General features: G+C 41.0%; 1 protein-coding gene across 1 annotated transcript in view; it reads right to left on the reverse strand.

The window, feature by feature from the left end:
• The window catches only part of arhgap20b (Rho GTPase activating protein 20b), a 58,401-nt gene that overhangs the window by 24,727 nt on the left and 7,520 nt on the right, over positions 1-26,154 (reverse strand). Inside the window, exons 5-10 of the mRNA XM_055198846.2 lie at positions 25,967-26,008; positions 25,745-25,835; positions 25,553-25,630; positions 25,132-25,198; positions 18,910-19,071; positions 937-1,106 (exon numbers count right to left, since the gene is read on the reverse strand). Of these exons, the coding sequence (XP_055054821.2) occupies positions 937-1,106; positions 18,910-19,071; positions 25,132-25,198; positions 25,553-25,630; positions 25,745-25,835; positions 25,967-26,008 (610 nt within the window). The remainder of the gene's footprint in view (positions 1-936; positions 1,107-18,909; positions 19,072-25,131; positions 25,199-25,552; positions 25,631-25,744; positions 25,836-25,966; positions 26,009-26,154) is intronic.

Here is a 26,154-nt window from a genome sequence, read left to right on the forward strand (position 1 = left end):
AAGTTCGGTACCTGATTAATGTTAAAGAGTTATTAAGAGCGACAAGACTCAAAAGCGATCCCCTCACGCTGACTGACTGATATCTGAAGCGCGTGCACACAGACGCGCGAGTGCGCGACCCGGATATATAGACATCTACACAAAATTACAGTTTTACAAATATCTGTTTTGATAAGAATTCACGCAGGTAGGCTCTATAATCTGTTATGTTTTAAGTAAATGTTTGGTTAACTGTTGGGTAAAACTATCTGATGTGTAACATTATATTAGATCACTTAGATTTTAAGCAGTCTGTCTCAATGTCAATCAAACAAAATGGAAAAAAAGTTGAACATTGATAATGTTTTTGCTTTGTGTGTGCTAAATCTATTAGTTTTACCAGTGATTTTAAGGTATTGATGTGGTAATATAATGTATGGATGTGGAAATGTTTGTGGTAATTTGACTCTTTCAACTTCAAACACGTGTAGTTCTGTCATATTTTGTTATATTTCAACAAATCATGATTTGTTCTATGTTTTAATAGAGAATGTCAAAATATGAACAACAATTCTTTTTTAAATTAGCTAATTCCGACTCAACTTGCCAGCACAGGTCACAAATGATGCAGCAGCAAACAAAAATGGAGAAAGAAAAATCTTCTGAAAGGAAAATTCATATACAAAACAATGGCTGGTGATTCTGTTAAAATGTAAACTGGCTGTTGTTAACATACATTTGCATAAAGCATCTATATATGTATATATGATTAGAATATTAAAAACCTGAAAAGTGTTAAATTAGGGTAAATTTAGAATGGATAAAAATGTGCGATTAATTTGCGATTAATCGCAGTTAACTCATGAAATCATGCGATTAATCTAGATTAATTTTTTTAATCTATTGACAGCCCTATTTTTTATATTTGGCTAGAGTATCGCTTTAAAAAAATCCTACCGTTATCGGCTTGGGCAGGTTTCCATTAGGACAGATAGAGGAAAGAGACTGGCCGAATAGCTTTTGAGAGGCGGTGTGTTGCTCCACATGGTCATCCGATTGGTTAAAGTGTCCCCTCCTCAGAGCCCAATCAATTAGAGACCTCTTTCTTTTGTGTTTCAGCAAAATACCTGACAATAAAACACAATGGACAAATCATATTTTAGCATTAATGAAAGGAGCTTATTATGTCACTTCAGTCATTTCATTGGTATTTAATAAATCTGACTGTCTTTCACTCCAAAATCCTCTAAGTGCAAATCACTAAAGAATAAAATGGCAAATAACGAAAGTGAGAATGTAATAATGCAGAAACTGAACCACACATTACGGGGCATTGTGATCCATGTGACAGCCCTATTCTGTAATCATGTCCAATTATTCACAAGGGACCGATATTTGAATGTGATCCATGGTTGTTTTGTGTCACCGTCGTTTATTCAATTTGTCTTCTATGCAAGAGGACTTTGCTGAAAATGTTATATACTGTGTAATGGTGTCTTTATTCATACACATATACACTATAGACACACAGACCTTTTTCGAAACCAATGTTTTCTCATAGCATTTTCAGGATTCTCAAGTGTTTCTTCTTCGAATACCATATTTATTTATTTTGACATAACCTCTTGTAGTGTGTAATGACGTCTTTAGCATTGCAAGAGGATGAGATTTTTCAGAATAAGGTATTAAAATAGTTTGCATTACTGAATGTTCTTCTGCATCAAATCCAGGACTGCTATTACTAATGAATGACCCAGCTAGCAACATTATGTTTAATCAAGTGCTGAATCAAATTACAAAAGACAGGCATTTAAATAACCTATTATCATTTATTATCGGATAATAAGGAGCGCTTATTTCAACGTTAAATATCCTGTTATACTGTGATTAATCAAACATAATTGTTTAATCAGTTTTTTCTATCTCTCGCTGAGATAACTGAAAATCTTGAGCTATTATCATGTAAAAATGATGTTGGGTGCACCTGTTCTAGCACAGTGAATTGATTTAGCTCTTAAATGTAATTGTGATGTGAAAAGTCACAGGTCAACAAGTGGCACTGTCTGTCAAAAAAGGTTAATAGTGGTGGTAATGGTTGCGATGTGAAATGGCTATGAAGTGGTTAGGGTGAGGCGTGCAGGCTATGCCGCTGCCTTTATGGTTGTTAACATTAAAAAATGCTTTAGAGATTCTTAACAAAGAGACACTCTTGTAGAATAGATTCACATTTACTTAAAGGTTATGGTTTTCTTAGCGAAACGACTGGCTTGGCTGGATTTAAGAAAATGTGTACAGAAAGTATTCAGACCCCTTTAAATCTTTGTAGCCATTTGCTAAAATCAAAAAAGTTCATTTTATTTCTCATTAATGTATACTCAGCACCCCATCTTGACAGAAAAAAACAAACATGTAATTTTTTTTGCAAATCTATAAAGAAAGAAAAACTGAAATATCACATAGTCATAAGTATTCAGACCCTTTGCTGAGACACTCATATTTAACTCACATGCTGTACATTTCTTCTGATCCTCCTTGAGATGGTCCCTATACTAACACACCTTCTGTGTTATTATTCATTGTGACGTCCACCACTGTCCCGCGACATTAGATCACAAATGTCTTGTCTGCAAGTGTTCATTTATCACAAAATAGAGTAACACGAGTAACCAACTCATTTAAATTTCACTAATTGATTAAAAAAAAAATGCTTCGTCACATGTTACATTACTGCTAAAAGTAGTGGAATACAGTAACGGAATTACTTTGTAACTATTACTCAGTCACTGTTTTTAACACAACTTGTGTTGTCCCTTTCATTTATTTTAACATGAAATAACGCCTTAATTTTTTACACATTGTGTGTGTCATGCCATTTAACACATCATTTTTTGCAGTGTGTGTGTGTATTATAAATATATAATGTGGTATGTTTGTATGGCATATTCACATTAAAATGTTTTTAAATACATATATTTAAAATATGTATATGAAAGCATTTTTATATGGGTTTTGTGACGGATGTCAGCGCCAACGCTCCCGGTACTTCTCATTCACCCGAGTATTGACTACATTCCCCATCATGCACTGTGACCCGCTGATTACACACCAGCTGCAGCGTATCAGCGGGTCTATTTAACCTGGGACTCTGCCACCTGAACTTTGCGAAGTCTTGTTTGCCCTAGCAGCATTTCTGAGCGTTTTCCCTGTGTGTACCCGTGTTTGATTTCCTGGTGTTATTTTGGACTGTCTCTTGGTTTATTGATTCTTGCCGCCTGCCCTGAACTTGGACTGGATTACGACTACGACTGCTTTCTGCCTGCCCCGATCTTGGACTGATTTATGTTTATGATTGATTGCCGCCTGCCCCGAACCTGGTCTGTTATACGTTTACGATTACTTGGATGTGCCCATTGTTTACTGTTGTTTGCTATTTGATTACATCAATAAAGAGTTGCAAATGGAACCTAACCTGTCAGTCTCGTCACAGGTTTGTATGTTACAACCATATAAGATGGATTTTTACATGGTATTGTGTGCTCCAACCATGTGGTATCAATATGTTTTATTTCTAGATGCATAAAACAACAGAAATTTTGCAACCATTTCGTTTCGTTAAATGTGTGGACTAGTTTTGTTCCACTTCTTGTCCTTTGAGTTTCTGAAGAACATATTGCTGTTCTCTACTCTCTTCAGCCAAACTCTTTTTAGTACTTGTCTCTACCGGCTTTTCACATTGCACTTAACCCTGGGTTATCTTCGTTCTAAACCCTGCTTTTAATCCGTTCCACACTTGTAATTCAGAAGAAGGGTTATCCCTGAAATTAACCCAGGGTTATGAAACCCTGCTCGGAAAACCACCTCGGTTGCAGCATTTGTACTTTTCGTGTCAATGACATTCAACTGACATTCCCCTGACATTACCCAACTATGCTATATGCTGTAATTTATTTTTAACCTTACTAAATACGCCTACTATTGTACACTATAATGTTTTTATGTATGCTAAACCAACCCGCAAAAAAAACACGGTTAATACTATTGTTAATATTTATTAGAGATGAAAGCCTCAATATGCGATAAATGATGCAAACTTCCTGTGATCGTTTAAATTCGCACTGTGTACTGCATAAAAAGTAAACAGGGGGTTTTCAACAAACAACCCCAGATGCAGACAATTCACAGTTAACAATTAAAATGTATTAAATGAAAGCAGAAAAACAAAGCCCACATGAGGACAAAAACACATTAAACAAGATATACAACATGCTGACTAGACTACAAACAAAACACTAAGCAATTAACTTGACACAAACATACAGTGCACAGCATAAATGAGTACACCCCCTTTGAAAATTAAGATTTTTCTCCATTTGTTAGTAAATATGAGACCAATTTGCTGTATTTTTACACACCAGTTTTATTAAACATTTTTGTTTCCTAATGTAGCGGAGCGGTGCGCTTCCCAACACAATGTAAACACTCCACTGTGGCCGGCCTAAACCCAAAAGGGTAATAGAGCGGTCGAGTGGGCAGCGAATACGTCTATCAAAAGGTTAAAGATGTAAATAACCAGACCCCGAAGGGCCAAACTGCGACTACGCCACCCCTGACTGTCAAAAGAACAATCCAAAGGACACAGGTTCGTTACCAGGAGGGGAGCAAGGAACGAATGCCCCAGAATAGTAGCAAAATATATATACTTTTATTTATATTTAAAATCTTTGGTACAGCACAGAGTAAAAGGTCGCTCTTAAAGTAACAACATTAAACAAACTCACTGGAAATGGATCAATATTCAAATGGGACGGGAGATAACCCCTCGCTGCACACACATATAATTTATAATCCCAAATTTATGCACACGGCACACAGGTGAAAATCATCAGGTAAGCACAGCACACAGTGTCAGAAACCCACACAAAGAAAAGAATAAGAAGTTACCTCCCTCCAAAAGGATGACCCAACCCGCACAAATAACCCAAAACAAAATAACAATAAAACAGAAGACACTCAACCTTTAAAGAAAAATACACTCTTAAATGACAAACATCAAATAAATGAAAACAAAAACAACAAAACAACACTTTAATCAAAAGAACTCAAAAGAGGTCCCGTTACCACAGGGATGAACCCAATGCTCAAATGGAAAGTACATGTATTTGTGTTCTCGTAAAGAGACAATACACGCACTACTGCTCTTGGACACAATACCCCGTTAATAAGGGTCTTACGAGGCCAACACCCTGCCTCAGTACACTCGTAGCAGTGTTAGTTTCTAGCAAAAAATAACTAACTACCCAGCAGTGTCTGTTCACATAGTTGTTCAGCCCACCATCATATACGAATATACAATGGTGGTTCACAATAGGCAAGAGCTATAAGTTACGAGAGGTACGGTTCAGACAGTAGTTAGAATGACCTAATACTGGTCATATAACAGTAACAATCACCAGCGGTAAGGGAATAAATCAAAGATAACGAAAATAAACCAAAAAAACAAAGAAATAAATCAGAACCAGAGAAATAAATCACAAACAAAAATACATAACACAAGGAAATATCATTAAGCGACTCAATATCAAACACCGGCAGATAAAATGAAGCATAATACCTCAAGTCAAAGTAACAGTGGCCCCGAAGAGCTTTCCCCTGAGGCGGGTAACGGTAAATTTGTCCATAAAGGAGCGACACGTAAAGTCTTCCTTAATAAACGCACACACTAACCAGAAGTTGTTTGTACACAGCAGCTAACCGGCCGTAGCAGCAGCTTACACAGCAGCACCGTCACACACTCGGGCCAAAACCCTCTCTGTTCCCAGATGGTAATCGGAAAGGCCAGATCAAGCTGTCGAGCATATAGCAGCGTATTAATAAAATAAGAAACTGGCGCATAACGCGACCAAAACAATACGTACCGGAAGTTTGTGGAAATGACCCACTAACAAGAACGTCCTCGCAGTGGCTCGTTCACAGTTCAAACGAACGCCAAACCACGCTGAAATGGTGCAGCACGTAAATTTCAGTACACCAGCTCATATGAAACAACAAATAAAACGCACATACCTGAGGTAGCAGACAGCCCATGCCAACAACCAAGTAGCCAACTGAGTAACATGAGCAAGCGCATCCATAAAGTTACCAAAAGATCGACACACCATGCGAACGCACATAGCTAGACAGAAACCATGAATCAGGTCCCACGAGAGGGCGGAGCCAAAGATGACGCATCACCAGGTAGCCCCAAAACTTGCCTTTTATATAATTCTCATCCCATCACGTGACTTAAACCAATGCCCTTCCTGGCTCTGCTACACTCCACCCCAGCATCCTACATCGGCGCCCCGACGATGGACCCAATCACCCATAGGTTAATCCCAAGGCCGAAAATGCGCTAAGCGACATGAGACATGACGTCAACAGATGGAGCCTCTCTTCCCACAAACCTCGGTAAGTGGTACAGATTAGAATGCTGCCCCGCGGTAACCTGCCTTGGCCTCTGCAGTGCGGCTGAGGGTCCAGATACCTCTAGGGGGGGGTCTGAGCCTCCACCCCAGACAGGACGTCTGCCGCAAAAGGTAAACCGACATCCACATCACACGAATGTCCTTGCTCGCCTGACAAACCAGGCATGGACTCACTCACCTCGTGAGGTTGACTTGGTTCACGCAAGGGCCCAGACACAGGTTCCAATGGGTTCGGATCCCCTACTCGACCACGGCTATGAGCCACTATAGGGATGTCCGGCCTTACTGCCCATAAATCCACCTCGTCCACACTATCCTTCTGATCTTGCTCCTGCTCTACCACTGGCCTATCTAAAGGAACCACAATGGGACCAGCTTGGAGTCTGGGTTTCAACAGTGACCGGTGAACCCGCTTTATCTTGTTAGGGTTGTCCACTGGTGCAATGGTGTACACAGCACCCCCCATCCTGGGCACTTCCTTTACCTTATACTGCACCGAACTCCACAGATCTTGAATCTTGTGACGACCTCGTACATCACAGTTTCGCAAGAGGACAAGTTGACCAACCTCCAAAGGGATGTCTCGAACTCGCTGATCAAAGTAAGATTTACGGCGATCAGCAGCCATTCTCAAAAGATCACGAGCGCCTTCGAACGCTATTTGTAACCTAGCCTGATGCTCTCTAATCCACTCCTGCACATTACCTTCCACGGGCTCGGGAAACCGTCCAAGCAAAAAGTCGACGGGGAGCCTAGTCTCACCTGTGGCCTGATGCGGAGTGGTATTGTAAGAAAAGAGTAACTGGGGGAGACAAGCCACCCAGTCCCTTTTCCTCGAAACTGGTAGTGTGCGCAACAAATTATGCAGCGTTCTATTGAAACGCTCACACTGCCCATTACCTGCTGGATGATAGGGTGTGGTCCGGGATTTCTCAATCCCATATAACATACAAAGTTGTTGAATCAACCGTGACTCAAAGTTCCGACCCTGGTCGGAATGAACTCGACGAGTCACGAGTTGGAATGGCCAAAGTATATTTAGTGAAAATGTCGGTCATCACCAGAACATTTTCCACCCCAGAGCGGGACGGCTCTAACAACGTGAAATCAATGGCCAATATCTCATTCGGCCTAGAGGCCAATAAATGACCCATAAAACTACGGGCCACTGGTTGTGGGTCTTTGGCAGATTGACACCGGTCACACTGTTGGCACCACTGTGCCACATCAGCTGACATGCCAGGCCAATAGCATCGTTGGCGCACCAGTTCAGTCGTGCGTTCAACCCCTTGATGCCCGTGGTCCTGATGTAACCCTGTTAAAACTTCCCTTTGTAATGCTGCTGGCAAGACCAGCTGGAGAATCTCTTCTCCCCCGTCGGAACGGAGCATACGGCGATACAGCAACCCTTGCCTTTCCACCAAGCGATCCCATTGCCGCAGTAGAATCAATGCGGCTTTAGAAAGTGACTGACGTTCAGAATACGCCCGGCGTTTCCCTGTTCTCCAGAGACCCAGAATCTCTCCGATTACTGGATCTTCTGCTTGCAGCGTGCTCAAATCAGTAACAGAGTGACTCGGCAAGGCAGTCACCATCGCCGGAGTCACCAACGGAGCCGAAGTCAGTCCTACTGCTTGCTGTATAGAGACTGGGACCACTGTACCCGGAAGTCTGCCCCATACCGCCTCGAATGAAACGGATGAATTTTGCCTGGACAAAGCAGTGGCATTCTTATTACTACGTCCTGAGCGATACTTGATGTCAAAATCAAAACAAACCAGCTGCGCTGCCCACCGTTGCTCCGTAGCCCCGAGCTTGGCCGAGTTCAAATGGCTAAGAGACTTATTGTCAGTAAATACCGTGCACTTATTACCCAGCAAATACTCCCTGAACTTTTCTGACATTGCCCATTTGGGCGCCCAAAACTCTAACTTCATGGAGCTGTAATTCGCCATGTTCCGCTCCGGGGGTCTAAGACCACGACTCACATAGGCTATAGGCCTCACCTTCCCACCTTCTTCTTGCGAGAGAACAGCACCCAGCCCACTCAGGCTAACGTCCACCTCCAGAATGAAAGTGAGGGAAAAATCTGCGTAAGCGAGGACTGGGCGGTAGTAAGACGAACCTTTAGCTCTTCAAAGCCCTTCTGACACTGATCCGTCCAAGCACTGCCAAAACTCTGTTCTGCTCGTACTCTGGATTTCACATGCCCAAGCTTGGCGACCAGCCTACGCAGAGGGGCTGCTAGTTGGGCAAAACCCTCCACGAACCGGCAATAATAGCTTGCAAAGCCCAGAAAAGAGTGCAACTCCGTAATGCCAGTAGGTTGAGGCCACCGTGCCACTGCCTCTATTTTTCGTGGGTCAGTAGCAACCCCCTCTGCTGATATCACATGTCCCACATATACTACCTCCGACTGGAAAAAGGAACACTTCTCTAACTTGGCCTTGAGACCCTCGCGCTTCAGCCTGCTCAGAACCACCTCCAACCGCTGCAAATGCTGTGGCACAGAAGAAGAAAACATGACAATGTCATCCAGGTACAACAACAATGACTGGCACTGTTGGTCACCAAACAACCATTGCATTAGGCGCTGAAATGTCCCGGGGGCATTACAAAGTCCAAAAGGCATACGGTTCCACTCAAAAAGGCCAAACGGTGTACAAAAGGCAGTCTTAGGTTTGTCCACCTCACTGACAGGAACCTGGTTGTACCCGCTGGCTAAGTCCATGGTGGAAAACCAGCGGGCACCAGTGAGCGCATCCAATGATTCCTCTATTCGAGACAGAGGGAATGCATCTTTCCTAGTCTTAGCGTTCAGTTGACGGTAGTCCACGCACATGCGTAGGCTACCGTCCTTCTTCCTCGCCAAGACGATAGGGGACGCATACGGACTACTGCTTTCCCTTATTACCTGAGCCTCCAACAAAGTGTTAATATGAGCTTTAACTACTTCGTATTCCGACGGAGGGATCCGGCGATAACGCTGCCGTACAGGGGCGTTGTCCAACAACGGAATATCATGTGACAGAAGGTCAGTACACCCCAGATCTCCCTCGTGAGTGGGGAAGACAGACTGATATCTCCGTAGTAAAACCCTAACCTGGTCCTGTTCTTCTATTGACAACCCTGGTAAGTCAATGGAACCAATCTGCTCCTCCCTACCTGACACGGCCTGAGAATTAACTGTAGCGACCACGGGGCAGACCTCACTAACCCCTGCAGGCAGGCTAACAACAAGCACCCCTGTTAAGTTTCCCAAAGGTGTCCTAGGATACAACCAAACATCAGTGGCACCCACATTTACCACGGGAACGAAAGCAGTTCCCCGACTTACCTGCACCAACGAAGGTGTAATCAACAGTCCAGCGGGTAGGCCAGACTCTGAGGGTTCGAAGAGGACTGGACCACATGAAAATTGTTCTGCGCAAGTTGCAGTAACAAACCGCAATGTACCCCCTGGGATGTGCCACCTATGCCACCCTCTAACCCGGGCTAATCCCGAACGATCGACCCGAGACTGGGTGCTAACATTGTGGCAGTGCTGAAAAGCTTGAATTACGAAACTCTGTGCCTGTACTACAGAAGGTAACTTAAAAAAGGAGGGGCCATGCTGTCCAAAGAACTCCTGGTAGCACCGGCTGAGAACATTCATTCCCAGCACACCTGGTACCGGGGTGCACAAGCCACCAGGAGGATCTTTGACAACAAGCACCCCACAATCGGATATCAACCTACCGCAGAGCTCCACATCTAATTCTACATACCCGATATACGGGATGTCCAACCCATTAGCGGCTTTAAGCTGTAACCATTGACAAGACCGTAACCGATCCTGACCCCCTAACCCAAAATGGTGGACAAAACAACTCTCTCGAATCGTAGACACCATAGAACCGGTGTCGATCAAGCAGGTTATCTCTACCCCACCAATAAGGACATTTAGATGTGGACAAGACGACATTAATCGGGTCACTGCACTAGCACTCTGAAAGACACTATAGCCAATTTACTTCCCAACCAAGCTGTGGCTCTGCGGCCCGGCAAGGACTAGTTTTCCGGCTGTTGTCGAGCGCTAGGCTGCCTACCTCCCGACTCAGGAGGGTGCGTCGACGAAAAAGGCTGAGAGCGAAAGGGAACACGTTCGGCATCACAATCCCTGGCAAAATGGCCAGGTTGTTGACACCGTCTGCAAATCACGGAACCACCACAAGGAGAATTATTCAATCGGGATGAACGACTATGCGGGTGCGATAATGGACTATGCGAACGCAGTGAAGGACTGTGTGAACGGTGAGGTTGCTGAAAAGCAGAATCCCGCAACGAAGCGAGACTTTGAGTAAGCTGAGTCAATTGCGCTTGCTGCGAGTGAAACATTTCCCGTAATTCAGTCAATTCAGATTTCTGCAAAAGAACCCCGCTCTCTTGTGCAGCCCCACCCTGGACCCCATACTGAATTACTGGGATCGAAGGAACTGACTGACTGCGACCGCATACGCCCCCCGGCAGTCCCTCCTGCTCCCACCTGATAGCTTCCTTACGAACATCTAACAACTGGAAAGCAGGATGACGCCGCACTAGCTGTTTAAGCTCCCGACGCAAGGAACTATCTGCAACATGCTCGACAAATTGGTCCCGCAAAACGATCTCATAATTTAGGGTATGGCGCCTGTTGCTTAACACGTTCCAAGAGCTGCATCAACGCAAGGGAAAACTCCAAAAGGGTCTCCCCTTCTTGCTGCTTTCTAGAAAAGAAAACCTCTTGTAAAGATACATACGACTGAGAGCACCCATATAAGTCACACAATGCGGAAATAATCTTAGTTGGATCACCCCTTTCGATGCCCAAGCGTTAACGGATCTCTTCCCGTGCTTCCCCCTCTAAGTGGTCAAATAGGAACAATGATTGATCGGTAACAGACAGATGACGAAGTTGCATACACGCTTGTACCTCTTCAACCCATTCATCGATACCGATGCCATTACCATTAAACCTTGAGCATTTCCGATCCCGAGGTACAAAACCAGCCTTTCCGGCAAAGTGGCACCCGTACCCTGGGTTGGAGGTACAGCAGTAGACGACCCAGCGACGTTAGGAGACAGGGCCTGGGGGCTAGGCAACTGGGGACTAGGCAACGCAAGGGCACGTTCCTCACGTAATTTCTCATTTTCTGCTTTCAGCTGGGCACTAATTCTCGCAATTCTAGCAATTCGTCCTCCATAATAACAAATACTACTCACCACTCGTAGAGAGAAGCACTCCATGTAAGAAAGCCCAGTAAAACAAAACGTCCGGTGCTGCTGTTTTGCCTCAAAAGAGAAACATACACACAAAAAGAACAAAGAAAACCCAAAAAACCCCCCCAAAAAATCTATTATATATATATATATATATATATATATATATATATATATATACCCCGTCTTGCTCAGCAAAGGTAACCTGCCGACTATGCCAAAATGTAGCGGAGCGGTGTGCTTCCCAACACAATGTAAACACTCCACTGCAGCCGGCCCAAAAGGGTAATAGAGCGGTCGAGTGGGCAGCGAATACGTCTATCAAAAGGTTAAAGATGTAAATAACCAGACCCCGAAGGGCCAAACTGCGACTACGCTACCCCTGACTGGACACATGTTCGTTACCAGGAGGGGAGCAAGGAACGAAGGCACCAGAATAATAGCAAAATATATATACTTTTATTTATATTTAAAATCTTTGGCAAAACACAGAGTAAAAGGTTGCTCTTAAAGTAACAACATTAAACAAACTCACTGGAAATGGATCAATATTCAAATGGGACGGGAGATAACCCCTCGCTGCACACACATAATTTATAATCCCAAATTTATGCACACGGCACACAGGTAAAAATCATCAGGTAAGCACAGCACACAGTGTCAGAAACCCACACAAAGAAAAGAATAAGAAGTTACCTCCCTCCAAAAGGATGACCCAACCCGCACAAATAACCCAAAACAAAATAACAATAAAACAGAAGACACTCAACCTTTAAAGAAAAATACACTCTTAAATGACAAACATCAAATAAATGAAAACAAAAACAACAAACGACACTTTAATCAAAAGAACTCAAAAGAGGTCCCGTTACCACGGGGATGAACCCAATGCTCAAATGGAAAGTACATGTATTTGTGTTCTCGTAAAGAGACAATACACGCACTACTGCTCTTGGACACAATACCCCGTTAATAAGGGTCTTACGAGGCCAACACCCTGCCTCAGTACACTCATAGCACTGTTAGTTTGTAGCAAAAAATAACTAACTACCCAGCAGTGTCTGTTCACATAGTTGTTCAGTCCACCATCATATACGAATATACAATGGTGGTTCACAACAGTCGCGTAGCTATGGGTGGGCCTGGGTGGGCCTGGGTCCACCCACCTGTCAGCTAGGCCCACCCACCTGCCTATCCAGTAAAGCCTAGTTATCCTAAAGAGTAAATTATGTTGCGTTTATCACTATACTTGATCTATAAAATAAATATTTTTTTTAAACTCTTGTTTGCTATTATAATAAGAAATAAGTTAATTTTGTAAATAGTAGTGCAATAAATAGCGCATTTCGAACAGCCTCCTGGCCCCTCCTACCCCACATCATAGAAATTAACACCCGGTTTAAGGCTGACACGTTAAGGAATAATGAGAGCTGTGCTGCTTCATTGTCTTAGAATGAAGGTCACGAAGACCTTTGGTGAGAAGACTTTATTACAGCTTGATGGTGCACCCTTTAACATTACCGTTGAGGTTTCTGAACCTGAGGTGTTTGTTCAGCAGCTAAAAATGGAAAAGTCTTCCTTAATAAACGCACACACTAACCAGAATTTGTTTGTACACAGCAGCTAACCGGTTGTAGGCAAAGCGGCAATTAGATCGCCGTTGGCAACACAATAAACAGCTCGCCGTCGGCAAACAAACTGGCGAATTGTGGTGAGCAAAACATTCGTAAAGTTTCTCCCACAGGCAAAATAGCAGCGCCGTCACACACTCGGGCCAAAACCCTCTCTGTTCTCAGACGGTAATCAGAAAGGCCAGATCAACCTGTCGAGCATATAGCAGCGTATTAATAAAATAAGAAACTGGCGCATAACGCGACCAAAACAATACGTACCGGAAGTTTGTGGAAATGACCCACTAACAAGAACGTCCTTGCAGTGGCTCGTTCACAGTTCAAACGAACGCCAAACCACGCTGAAATGGTGCAGCACGTAAATTTCAGTAGACCAGCTCATATGAAACAACAAATAAAATGCAAATACCTGAGGTAGCAGACAGCCCACACCAACAACCAAGTAGCCAACTGAGTAACATGAGCAAGTGCATCCATAAAGTTACCAAAAGATCGACACACCATGCAAACGCACATACCTAGACAGAAACCATGAATCAGGTCCCACGAGAGGGCGGAGCCAAAGATGACGCATCACCAGGTAGCCCCAAAACTTGCCTTTTATATAATTCTCATCCCATCATGTGACTTAAACCAATGCCCTTCCTGGCTCTGCTACACTAACATAAGAGTGAAAATCCCTTACCATCTTAAGGGTACGGAAAAAAAACACAAGTACATGAGTACACCCTACAAAAATTGTATGGCCTCCATTCTTTTTTTTTTTTTTAAACAACACTTATTCTTCTAGACATTGAATAAACAAGTTGACAACATACAGTTACACCTTTTATTCTCCATTCTTGAACAATGACCTCTTTCAGATGCTGGATGGAGAATGACGTTCTGCTTGTCTTTTCAGAACACCCCATACCTCAACCTGTGGGGTTAAGGTCTGAATCACTTTTACCCTGTGCTTCTTCTAAAATGAATTAGTGACCTTAAATGTGTGTTTTGGGTCACAATCATGTTAAAAGATTGCCTGGTGACCATCTCTTTAAGTATTTCACATCTGTGTATTCATGATGCCGTCTATAAATTCAACTCCCCGACACCTGCAGCACTCATGCAAGCCCACAGAAGAGACCTGCCACCACCTGCTTTACTTTTGGTACCATGCATTTTTCATTGTACTCAAAGTTTGAACACCTCAGAGCCACAAAGATTAATCTTTGTCTCATTACCCCAAAGTATAGAGAGTTAGAGACCCAATAGTCTTTCTCAATATGAGCTCTAGCAAAAGGCTATTGTGCATTGGCTTTACCAGTGGCTTCCTCTGTGGATGACAACCATGCATGCCTCTGTATATCTATCGTTGTCATGGGAAACACCCCAGATTGACTTTCTAACGATTTAGCCAACTGTGCTGAACTTGCATGATGATTTTTTTAACATCTCTCATCACAAAACGCTCTTGACGAGGTGTTAACTTCAGTGGACGTCCTGGAGATCGCAGAGAGCTTCTCACAAGTCTATCTTTTTTAATTTTTGGATCCCTTTCGTGACAGTATTCAAACTTATTAGCAATGCTTAACTAATTATCTTGAAACCTTGACCATTTTCTGCAAAGAAATGATTTTATTTCTCACGTCTTGAGACATTTCTGTCACCATTACATGAGAGTGGATTTTCTTTCTTAAATGCCACCCTCAATTGCCAGTTATCCTGTGGCCACCTGTTTGATGATTAATTATATTCATAATTTCCTAGTGAATTCCTGTTAATTAAACTTTATTTAATTTTTTGCTAATATATTCATCGGGGTGTTCTCATTTTTGCATCACCTCATTTGATTTAAATTAGTTATTTTTTGAATCCTTAAGATGGTCAGTGACTTTCACTCTTTTGTTAATAAAAATAAATGTTTAATAAAACTATTTTGTAAAAAAGAAAGGAAATCGGTATCATATTTACTAACAAATGGAGAAAAATCTTAATTTTCAAAGGGGGTGTACTCATTTATGCTGTGCACTGTACACTCAACTCGACTATAGGTAAAACTTGGTCACAACACTCACAGGCATAAAGACAAACCCACAAATACAGAACATCAAACACAAAGACATTAAATAGGGAGGTACCTCAGGAGTCAGGAAGTAAACCTAACATTTGATTCGGACATGCCTTGATGCATTCCTGCCTTGGAATGCTGCCTCAGAAGGCTAACATAAACAATACTGAGATCATGCGTTCCTCACACAAAACATTACACTGTCAGAACACTGCCATAATGGACTAGATATTGAAACAAGAAAGGATTCAAGCGAAATACTGACAAAAGGAACCATCTCAAGGAGGATCAGAAGAAATGGACAGCATGTGAGTTAATTATGAGTGTCACAGCAAAGGGTCTGAATACTTATGACTATGTGGTTTTTCTTTTTTAATAAATTTGCAAACATTTCTACGTGTCTGTTTTTTCTGTCAAGATGGGGTGCTGATTGTACATTAATGAGAACTAAAATGAACTTTTTGGATTTTAGCAAATGGCTGCAATGAAACAAAGACTGAAGAAAGGGGTCTGTACTTTCCGTACCCACTGAATACTACACTGTAGGCTTCATAATTACATAGCAGTAATGGCCATGAGCACAGCAAAACATAGTGAATTAATTAAAGTAGGGCTGCACGATTTGGGTAATTTTTCCCCTTGCGATTATTGATGCTAATATTGCTAATAATACCAACATACAACAGATGTAGAGGTTTTTTTAGCTACCAGATCACTGTCAATCTCCTCTGCATCCATCTTCGCTCTGGTATTTCCGCGCTGCGCACACACAAGTGACGACGCACGCCACACACGTGCACTGCCTTTTTTGTTCGTTTTTCTTTCTTTTTTTAAACAGCAAGGAAAATCATCAAACTGTTATCAGAAAGTTCACACATTTATTTATTTAATATAATTGCTACATTTTGCTGTCATATAATCGCACAGGCTGACATCGCGATTGCGATGCGATTAATTGTGCAGCACTAAATTAAAGTCACTTTAATTCACACTAAATAGCAGTCAATAATAATTCCCAGAAGCTCAGACATCCAGTAGCTACATCAACAACTATTAACGGTTGCTGCTGTTCTCTTCACATGTGTGATCAATAAAACATTACAGAGTGTCCTTGGCAACCAAACATCCAGCGCATCTCTGCAAACACGGCCATTTCTTTTTGCCTTCTCCGAAAACAGGTCTGTCAAAGATGCTGTAAACCTGACAGTTCATTATAAACTACAAAACTGTTTGCTTCCATGACTTCACCCCTGCCTATCATATAAACAGTCCCACCATTTTATTTAAGCAGCTCCGTTCTGGTTTGTGTCACTGGGATCTGCCTATAATGAGGAACAGGTCATGACTGTTAAAGTTAATGAGCAAACATACCGTACTCTGATCATCAACACTGTCATGCGTCAGGGTTGCTGTTTTCCCTTTCAACCTTTCTATCTTTTACAAATGCTTTCATGTTGATAAAATAGACAATACCATAATAAATAGGCTTATTCTCTGACCCAACAAAAACTTCAAGGGTGAATATGAAATTTACAGTATATTTAATAAGCATTGATGCAACATGAACTAAAAAGTCTTTACTTACTCAATCCTTGAATTTTTATAAAGTCTACTTATTTTGTACAACTCTGCATGTCTCAATGGGATACACTGATATGACATTTTTCCACCGATTATTCACCGATTAGCTAATTATTCAGACCTACACTCACCTAAAGGATTATTAGGAACACCATACTAATACTGTGTTTGACGCCTTCAGAACTGCCTAAATTCTACGTGGCATTGATTCAACAAGGTGCTGAAAGCATTCTTTAGAAATGTTGGCTCATATTGATAGGATAGCATCTTGCAGTTGATGGAGATTTGTGGGATCCACATCCAGGGCACATAACTCCCATTCCACCACATCCCAAAGATGCTCTATTGGGTTAAGATCTGGTGGCCATCAGAGGATGGGTACATGGTGGTCATAAAGGGATGGACATGATCAGAAACAATGTTCAGGCAGGCCATGGCATTTAAACGATGCCCAATTGGCACTAGGGGGCCTAAAGTGTGCCAAGAAAACATCCCCCACACCAATACACCACCACCACCAGCCTGCACAGTGGTTACAAGGCATGACGGATACATGTTCTCATTCTGTTTATGCCAAATTCTTACTCTACCATCTGAATGTCTCAACAGAAATCGAGACTCATCAGACCAGGCAACATTTTTCCAGTCTTCAACTGTCCAATTTTGGTGAGCTTGTGCAAATTGTAGCCTCTTTATCCTATTTGTAGTGGAGATGAGTGGTATCGGTGGGGCCATCGGCTGTTGTAGTCCATCCGCCTAAAGGTTGTGCGTGTTGTGGCTTCACAAATGCTTTGCTGCATACCTCGGTTGTAACGAGTGGATATTTCAGTCAAAGTTGCTCTTTAATCAGCTTGAATCAGTCGGCCCATTCTCCTCTGACCTCTAACATCAACAAGGCATTTTCGCCCACAGGACTGCCACATACTGGATGTTTTTCCCTTTTCTCACCATTCTTTGTAAATGGTTGTGCGTGAAAATCACAGTAACTGAGCAGGTTGTAAAATACTCAGACCGGCCAGTCTGGCACCAACAACCATGCCACACTCAATATGCTTAAATCACCTTTCTTTCCCATTCTGACATTCAGTTTGATGAAGATTGTCTTGACCAGGACCACACCCCTAAATGCATTGAAGCAACTGCCATGTGATTGATTGATTGATTGATTGATTGATTGATTGATTCGATAATAGCATTAATGAGAAATTGAACAGGTGTTCCTAATAATCCTTTAGGTGAGTGTATATCTGCTGTTTGGAGGTTACATTAAAGTCGGAGTCCATGATGTTTGAAAGCCAATGTTGATATTTTAAATCACCTAAACAAACACGCCCCTACCCCAATAGAATCTGGACCTTTTGTTGATAGACCTGCCCCACACATACGCAAACCGGCATTTGATTTGATTTGATCGGCCCGTCTCCTTTTCCAACGCGTTTTTCAAACATCGTGGACTCCGCCTTTAACTTGCATTAACTAAATACAAAAGATTACATTTTCTGATTGTTATTCATTCAGATAACAACCTTTAATATTGAATATCAAACTAGTGATATTTTTTACATTTTCAATATACAGACAGAGCTCATATTCATTGTATTCTTTTGTTCTTATTTGATTGACAGGACATATCGGCCATAGCTATCAGGTGTTTTTCAACTAAGTTGCTTTTACAGTATCCACCGATACCGATTGGCTGACATATGGGCATCTCGTCTTTACATTAAAATTTAATATGCTCTTCTGTTCTCTTATGTATGTCAAAAACATCTGACAAATAGCCTATTAGATTCCTGAACCATCCTAGAGTCAAGATCCACAACGTATTTATTTACAGTTTCAGACCAGGTCTTCAGAGCTCTGGAGAGCCACAGACTTCAATAGAGAACACTCTTTGAGCTGCACATTAAAGCCTGTATTCCTGTCCGGGCATACAAATGTTCATGTGTGTAGCAGGTGCACTCACCAGGAGTGTGTGTCCTAGATTTAAGGGTGAAGTGAGGCGTTTTTGTGGCCCCTGTGTGCTGGGCAGCACTAAACACTTCCTGCAGTTGCTCACTGGGTGCATGCAGATGCTCTTGTTGACTTTGCAAAGAATGATGGAGAACGAAGAATGGAAGCTCATGGCCTGGGAAATAAAGACAGGAAATTTGGGTTGAAATCAGATTTAGGTTGCAGGAAATTGCAATCTTTAAAAATGCTGCAGGAGGCATATACACACTGTAAAAAAATCTGTAGAAATTACAGTGTTATTGCAGCTGGGTTGCCGGTAATTTGCCGGGGATTTAAATTTGTTTTTTACTGGCAACATTTTGTTCAAAGTTGGATGAACATGAAACATTTACGGGTCTTTGTCTTTACAGAGTAAAACTAAAAAGACGGCATCAAGCAGAACATTCTGAGAAACAAAATCTGAAGCAAAAAACAGAAAAAGGTTGATTATGATTTCTGATTCCCAGAATGCTTTGCATGAGGCTGTTATTGTATAGTTTTATTCTGTAAAGACAAAGACTTGTTAATATTTAAAATTTATTTAACTTTGAACAAATTTTTGCCAGTAATAACATAAATTTAAATCTACGGTAAATTACTGGCAACCCAGCTGCAATTTCCACGGAATTTTTTTACAGTGTTATACATTCTAAATGGGTAAACATTGGACAGAATAAATATTGGGTAATAAATAAACCTATGCCGAGTTGTTTCAAGTTATGGTTGGGTTAAAAACAACCTAGCATTGCCTAAATATTCTATGTGTCTAATAAAAGGAATTCAACTCAATGGTTTGGAATCTGTTTACGACACCCATTCACTTGATTAAGCTTTAGATTATCTGAAAATAATCCTCATAGCCTTAAAAATAAACCTTGCGAGCGTACATGTATGACCTGAGGTTTTTCTGTGCGCTTGTGTGCACATCAATCAAATTGCATACGAGATGCAGCAGGCTTTTTATCTCTTGTGAGAATCTAAATGTTTTTGGTTCATTTCCCTGGACTGTCATCAAAGCGCTGTTAGATATAATAAAAAAACACGTGTAATCTATCTTTGGGGTGTCATTGATGCAACTTGCATAAAAAGGCACAATTGCAAAGACCTGGATGCTGGATGATATCAGGTACTACATTCAATTTTCACAAACATTTTAAAATGTAAGACTTTAAAGGAACAGGACGTAAAAAATGTATATCAATTAATCATAAAATGGCCCTGATATGTCACTAGACATTAAGAAATCATTTTCATTTCATATACTTATATAACTGACAACAGTGGTCCGGCCAGGATATTGTCATTTTAAAAGTGGAGTTGCAGCCCTCAACTGATGTTGATGTTGTCATGTTGTGTATTGGCCACCAGTTGTAAGATTGCAGTACCAGTTTTAGCCACAATCCTACATAATGTTCCTTTACTGCTATTTGTGCTAAAAGCAATACTTGAACATAAACTAAAAGCATTTTTGAATCAGCTTTTCTTCAAGTATGGGTCGCTATGGTAATTTGGTTGCTATAGATGTTGGGATCATGCTTTAAAAAATGTACAGGTTATTATGCATGCTTTCCTATACTGAAGGGGAGGCAATGCACAGATACTGCACAACATCTTATAATTCTCTGAGGCAACGCCATTGTTTTGTTGCTTAAGGAACATTTTTGCATCTCCCGGTGGGACTTATACATTTATAAAGCTCAAATTGGTTGGTACACGTATGGAATATGCAGACTTTGTGATCTGTTTGATGAGGGTTCTTTATTAGCTTTTGAAGACCTGGTTATTAAGTATGAGCTCCCTAGATCTATTTTTTAGATTTCTCCAAATTAGGATTTGTAAAAATACTATTTTGATCACCAACCCCTCCATGTCGGGCATTGAGAAGATCCTCTTAAACCCACCGCTATCCGTGCAGATCTCTTGTTTTTATAATGCTCTTCAAGTGGTGAATAAAGAAGATCTTTCAGCTATTCTATTCAGCTCAAGGATTGTACATATAGGTTACATATCACCCTGCTCCTTAGAAGTAAGCTTGATCCAAGTTTAGTGTAAAGTGGGGGTGGGAAATTAAACTCATTGGGCCCTATTTTAACGATCTAAGCGCATTGTCTAAAGCGCACAGCGCAACGTGTAAATGGGCGTGTCCGAATCCTCTTTTGCTAATTTAACGACGGGAAAAATGGTTTGTGCGCCGAGCGCATTGTCAAAAAGCGTTGGTCCTATTGTAATGGGAGTATTTTGGGCGTAACGTGCAGTAAACCAATGAGAGTCTCAGCTCTCATCCCCTTTAAAAGCAAGTTGCGCTGGCGCTATGTCTTATCCCTATTTAAATGACGGACTTTGTAAATTGAAAAACTAAGCGGAGGAAGAAGATCCCCAGTTTAAGATTAATGTTAAATAATTGTGTTGTTTTTCACTTGTATTGAAATTGTTATTTTTTTATTAAAACCTTTAAAACCCATTTTCTTTTAGTCATGGAAGTAAAAAAGCAGGCTTTTAGTTGCTTTAAATGTATGGCTATCCAATATCATCAAAAAATAATTTACAAGTATGTAAGATAAGGTTTGTACTAAAAATACTTTATTTGTAACAAACAGGAGATAAAGAATTTACAAACGGCTCTCTGCGCGTTTAAGCACTTTAGACAGCGTTTTTTTAGCAAAGAGTTTTTTAAGCATTACTTAAAAATGTTTCTCATCTCACCATATCCACAGGTACAGAGTCATCGTATACAATAAATCCGTGAGGTAGCATTTAAAAAAACATTTAAAAACAGATGCATTTGTTTAAAGCAAAGCATTTATTTACTTACCAGGCCACAGGTGAAGCAGCTCTTTGCGCCTTCTAACGTCTCATACTTAGCCCTCATTTATGTCCAAGAGACTCAATAATAATCTTTTACATTCAATCCTTTAATCTTTCATATTTAAAAGCATTTTTGTGCTGCTGCGCATTCATGTACTTTGTGATAAGCAAACCCGCGTTGTCCTCCCGTTTATAGGCGCATATTACTAATGCGCTCTTTAAATAACATAAAATACATTGCGCCATTGACTTTAGACTTTAGACCAGGTTTTTGTTGGTCAATGGCGTAGTCTATTTTAGTTGCCTCAAAATAGCAACGCGCCAACAATCCGCCTGAACACACCTCGTTTTCAGACCAGAACACCCATGGGCGCAAAAGGGGGTGCAAATGCATTTGCTATTTAAACAACGCGGCGCTAAACGTGAAAATTAGGGTGGAAACTAGCGGAAGACACTTGCGTCGCGCATTGCGCCGGGTGTAAGATAGAGCGCTGCAGTGCCGGCACTAACCGAGCGCTATTGAGGGGTTGATCACATGAATGCATATAATCTCCCAGCTAGAAAAACATATAGCTTGGTACATTCCTTAAAGTGTATGTTGCAGGTTAACCACCACTGTCGTTTAATGGGTAGATAAATCACTCAAGATATGTGTATAATTTTTAAAATGTCTCAAAAATGGTCTTTAAAGACCACTTTTTTTACGTTTTTGGTATTAACGGTTTTTTTAACGCAATTCTGCGATGACGTCACGTTGGGGAGAAGTGGAGAAAGACTCAGCCAGAGCCATAGAGATAGATGAGACATTTATTGCTATTTAATACTTACGTATATAATTTGGAAATCATATATACATCGTAGGAAATATATAATGTGTTATACTGCAAAGTTACCTTGCTAATTATTATTTATTTATTATGTGGAGATAAATAAAACTTCGCAAATCTGCTGATTTGATCCATTCATGTCCTGACCACCAGGCTAGAGATTTTTAAACATCCTTAATCCACACATACTAGTCTATCAAATAATATCTCAAATATATTGTTTTGTGAAATAAAGGATGCTTTGTTATATTGTTTATGCGATTATAACGAATCACACGATCATTTTATACGCAGCAGCAGTCAGCAGCTGCAGCACACTCGGATCCGACCGCATACATACTGTAATAAACAGGCGTTCGGCGGCTTTTTACATCACGACAGGCTATGACATTTGAGGAGGAACCGCTCATTGATCACCGTATTTTCCGTATAAATCCTGTACATGTTTGGACCTGCCGAACAGGTTGAGCACTTGTATATACTTTGTTGATCAGAGAGGCTGCACAGTTTGACCAGCGGGCTGCGGGAACCGGCGCACATCACGCCGCCAGACGGTGTTGCTAATATAACTCGAAATGTATAACTATTATCAGATCGGCCCGGGAAAGTCCCGACTCTCTCGATTGCCATTCCGCTACTGGCTGTAAGAAAGTGAGTGCGTTTGGGTCGCTGGTCCCCGCGAACAGATGTGACGTGCTTCACTCACCTTCCAGGATTAGAGACATGCTGCCAAAACCGTTTGTGCTGAAGATCGCATAAAGTTACACCCATTTCAGGCAGGATCATGGACCCCCTCAAGCCAGCATGCACTAGTATGTTAATTGTTTGTTTACTTTCTACACGAAGATATGCTAACCTTATGCTATCTGGCTGTCTGCCTATCTCTCTATACTAGCCTATCCATCTGTCTGTCTGTCTATCTATCTGTCTATCTATCTTATCTATCTATCTATGTATCTATCTATCTATCTATGTATGTATGTACGGTATGTATGTATGTATGTATGTATGTATGTATTTATCTATTATCTGCGCTATCAGAACTGTACTTTACTCGTCTTTCTATAGTCATTCTCAATGCTCTGAAGGCGGCTTTGGTCAATTCTCTCCCCAGCGTGACGTCATACAGTGCGTTGTGAGGGAAAGGAGAATCATTGCAAATTGCTGTACTTTTTCATACTTTTTCGGGTTTTGTGATACCCAACAACATAAAATACAATGGATAACAGTTTAAATGTTTATTATCAACAAGCAAATTGCACAAATTCGTTGAAAAATTTTACCTGCAAAACGCCCTTTAAGTTTTAAAGCATTATAAACAAGCATCTCGGAAATACAACCACTAAAACTGCAGCTACTGAGCAACTAACAGAGCTCTCAAGAATCTTACTAAGTTATATAGACGGTTTCATCGGACGCACGTGATACACGTCTGGATCCAAACCTTACTTCCGGTTTAGTTTTTTTAATGGTCTGACTAGTTGCTAAACTGATCTCTTGAACAAATGCCTCGTCGAAAATAACAAATGTTTTGGTTTCCTGGGTAATCTATGTGTTGTTTTATGTGCTTGTTATATAAATAAACTACGTTTAACGAACTTTTTTGTTATTTATTCTTAGCGGAGTTTACCGGAAGTTACGTGCGGATCGCGACAGCCGCTTGTTTATGTTGTTACTGCTGAAACCGTCTATACAACAACAACAAAACGCAGCACAATACTTTTTTGGAGCTCAGACCCAAAGGTAGAGGCAGTTGCTGTAGTTTCTTTCTTTTTAATCCATTTTCAAATGTCCATGGTGAAATTAGTTAGTGCAATATAAAAACCTTGGAATTTTGAAATGTTCGTAGCCTTCAATAAGTGTGATTTTTAAATAGCACATTTTGTCATTAAAATCCCATTCAACATTAATATGATCTGAGGATAGTGCCCCCCTATGGTGCCGGTCCTGATCCCCTGACTCTCATTCTGGTTATCTAAAATAGACATTTGTCATGTATATTTAACAGGCGACTGTTTAATATCCTATCTTTCACCCTATTGATATCTTGGATTAATGACAAACCCCCATCTCTGAAAGAATGGCATAGGATCATTAGAGAAATTATCCCATTAGAATTCTTAACGTGTTTCTCATTCGTCAGACGAAGTTTTTATCGGATATCGACCCCATATTTTGATTGTATTATTTTTATCTATCCAACACCATGGGTCTCCTTACATGGAAGTTGGCACCATCTTTCTACAGTAACCCTAAACGGACAAAGTGTTCTACAGAGTGTGTTTCATCCCTACGTTGTCTCAGACGCTGACATGTTTGTACTGTGGTAGCTACCGTAGTTTCTCATTACGTGGTTGGTTGCAATTCACAATCTCACCGCTAGATGCTGCTAAAACCCACACTGGAACTTTAACTTTGCTGACTTTCCTTCTATTTCTCAAGATAATTTTACTTCACCTTCTCATACATACGAGGCAAGCTTCCAATATATGAACATATCATTTGGAAACCCATAACGTAGATATAGTGTATAGTGTATGATTATGTTTCTTGAGTGTCATCACCAATTAGAGTGCATGTTTCCTCTTCTTTTTCATAATTCACACACAGCTGGTAGTCCGAGGCTTCACCCTGCACACAGGAAGGGGTTATTATGTTTTGGAAAGGGACAGGAAAAGGAAATGACCGTTATTAAAATAAAGGAAATGCCAATGGACAGACTTGGCGCTACATATTCACTGTTGTTTACATCATCGTTCAGCAACAGAACGACGTCCAGATCATAAGAGAAGCACATCTCTGGTTAAATGATGACCAATTTAGGTATCATATAGGATATAGGCAAACAATTGGATGCATAAGCTGTTACTGAATGCAAAAACATGCCCAAGTCTCTTATTTCTATTAGCCACCCTCTATTATGAAACTACTATTACAGTTTACTGACACCAAGCGAACCGCACTGAAGTTTTAAGTACAACTCACCATCAGTTTGCACTGTTGCTGGATGTACTCAACCACATTTTCGGCTGTGGTGCTCACATCCACCGCCACAGCAACGGTCTTGACAGCCAGTAACACGTAAACAAAAAACAAAAAAAAATTAACGCAAGTAAGCTCTACATATAAACAAAGGGATAGTTTTAGGTCCTTGAGGGATGGGAGAGGTTTGTGTACCGCTGGACTGTCGTCATCTGGGTGGCAGAGCAGAAGGACGTAGAGAAGAATGGCGTTTGGCAAGACTCTTTGCCTGGCTCCGCTGGTGTGCCTGAGGAATCGGACATTATTACACACAAACAAACAAACAAACAAAAACAGATGGAGAAAACTAAGTAAATACTCAAGCAGAAACTGTTTGATTTGGACAAAAAACTTGGGGGTGGTTTGTTTATTCCTCACCACTGAAGAGCTTGCAACCATCTGTCCTTTGTTTCTGATGAACTTTGAGAAAGAGAGAGAAAGATAATGATACATTTATATGCAAATCAAGAATGTTGTTTTTAAATGAATAAAAACATGAGATATAATTGAGTGTTGATTATGGTTTTTCTATCAGTCTTCGTACAATCTTATAAAAACTTGTTGTT

This window comes from Misgurnus anguillicaudatus, chromosome 22, assembly GCF_027580225.2.
Source record: "Misgurnus anguillicaudatus chromosome 22, ASM2758022v2, whole genome shotgun sequence".
Taxonomy (NCBI): domain Eukaryota; kingdom Metazoa; phylum Chordata; class Actinopteri; order Cypriniformes; family Cobitidae; genus Misgurnus; species Misgurnus anguillicaudatus.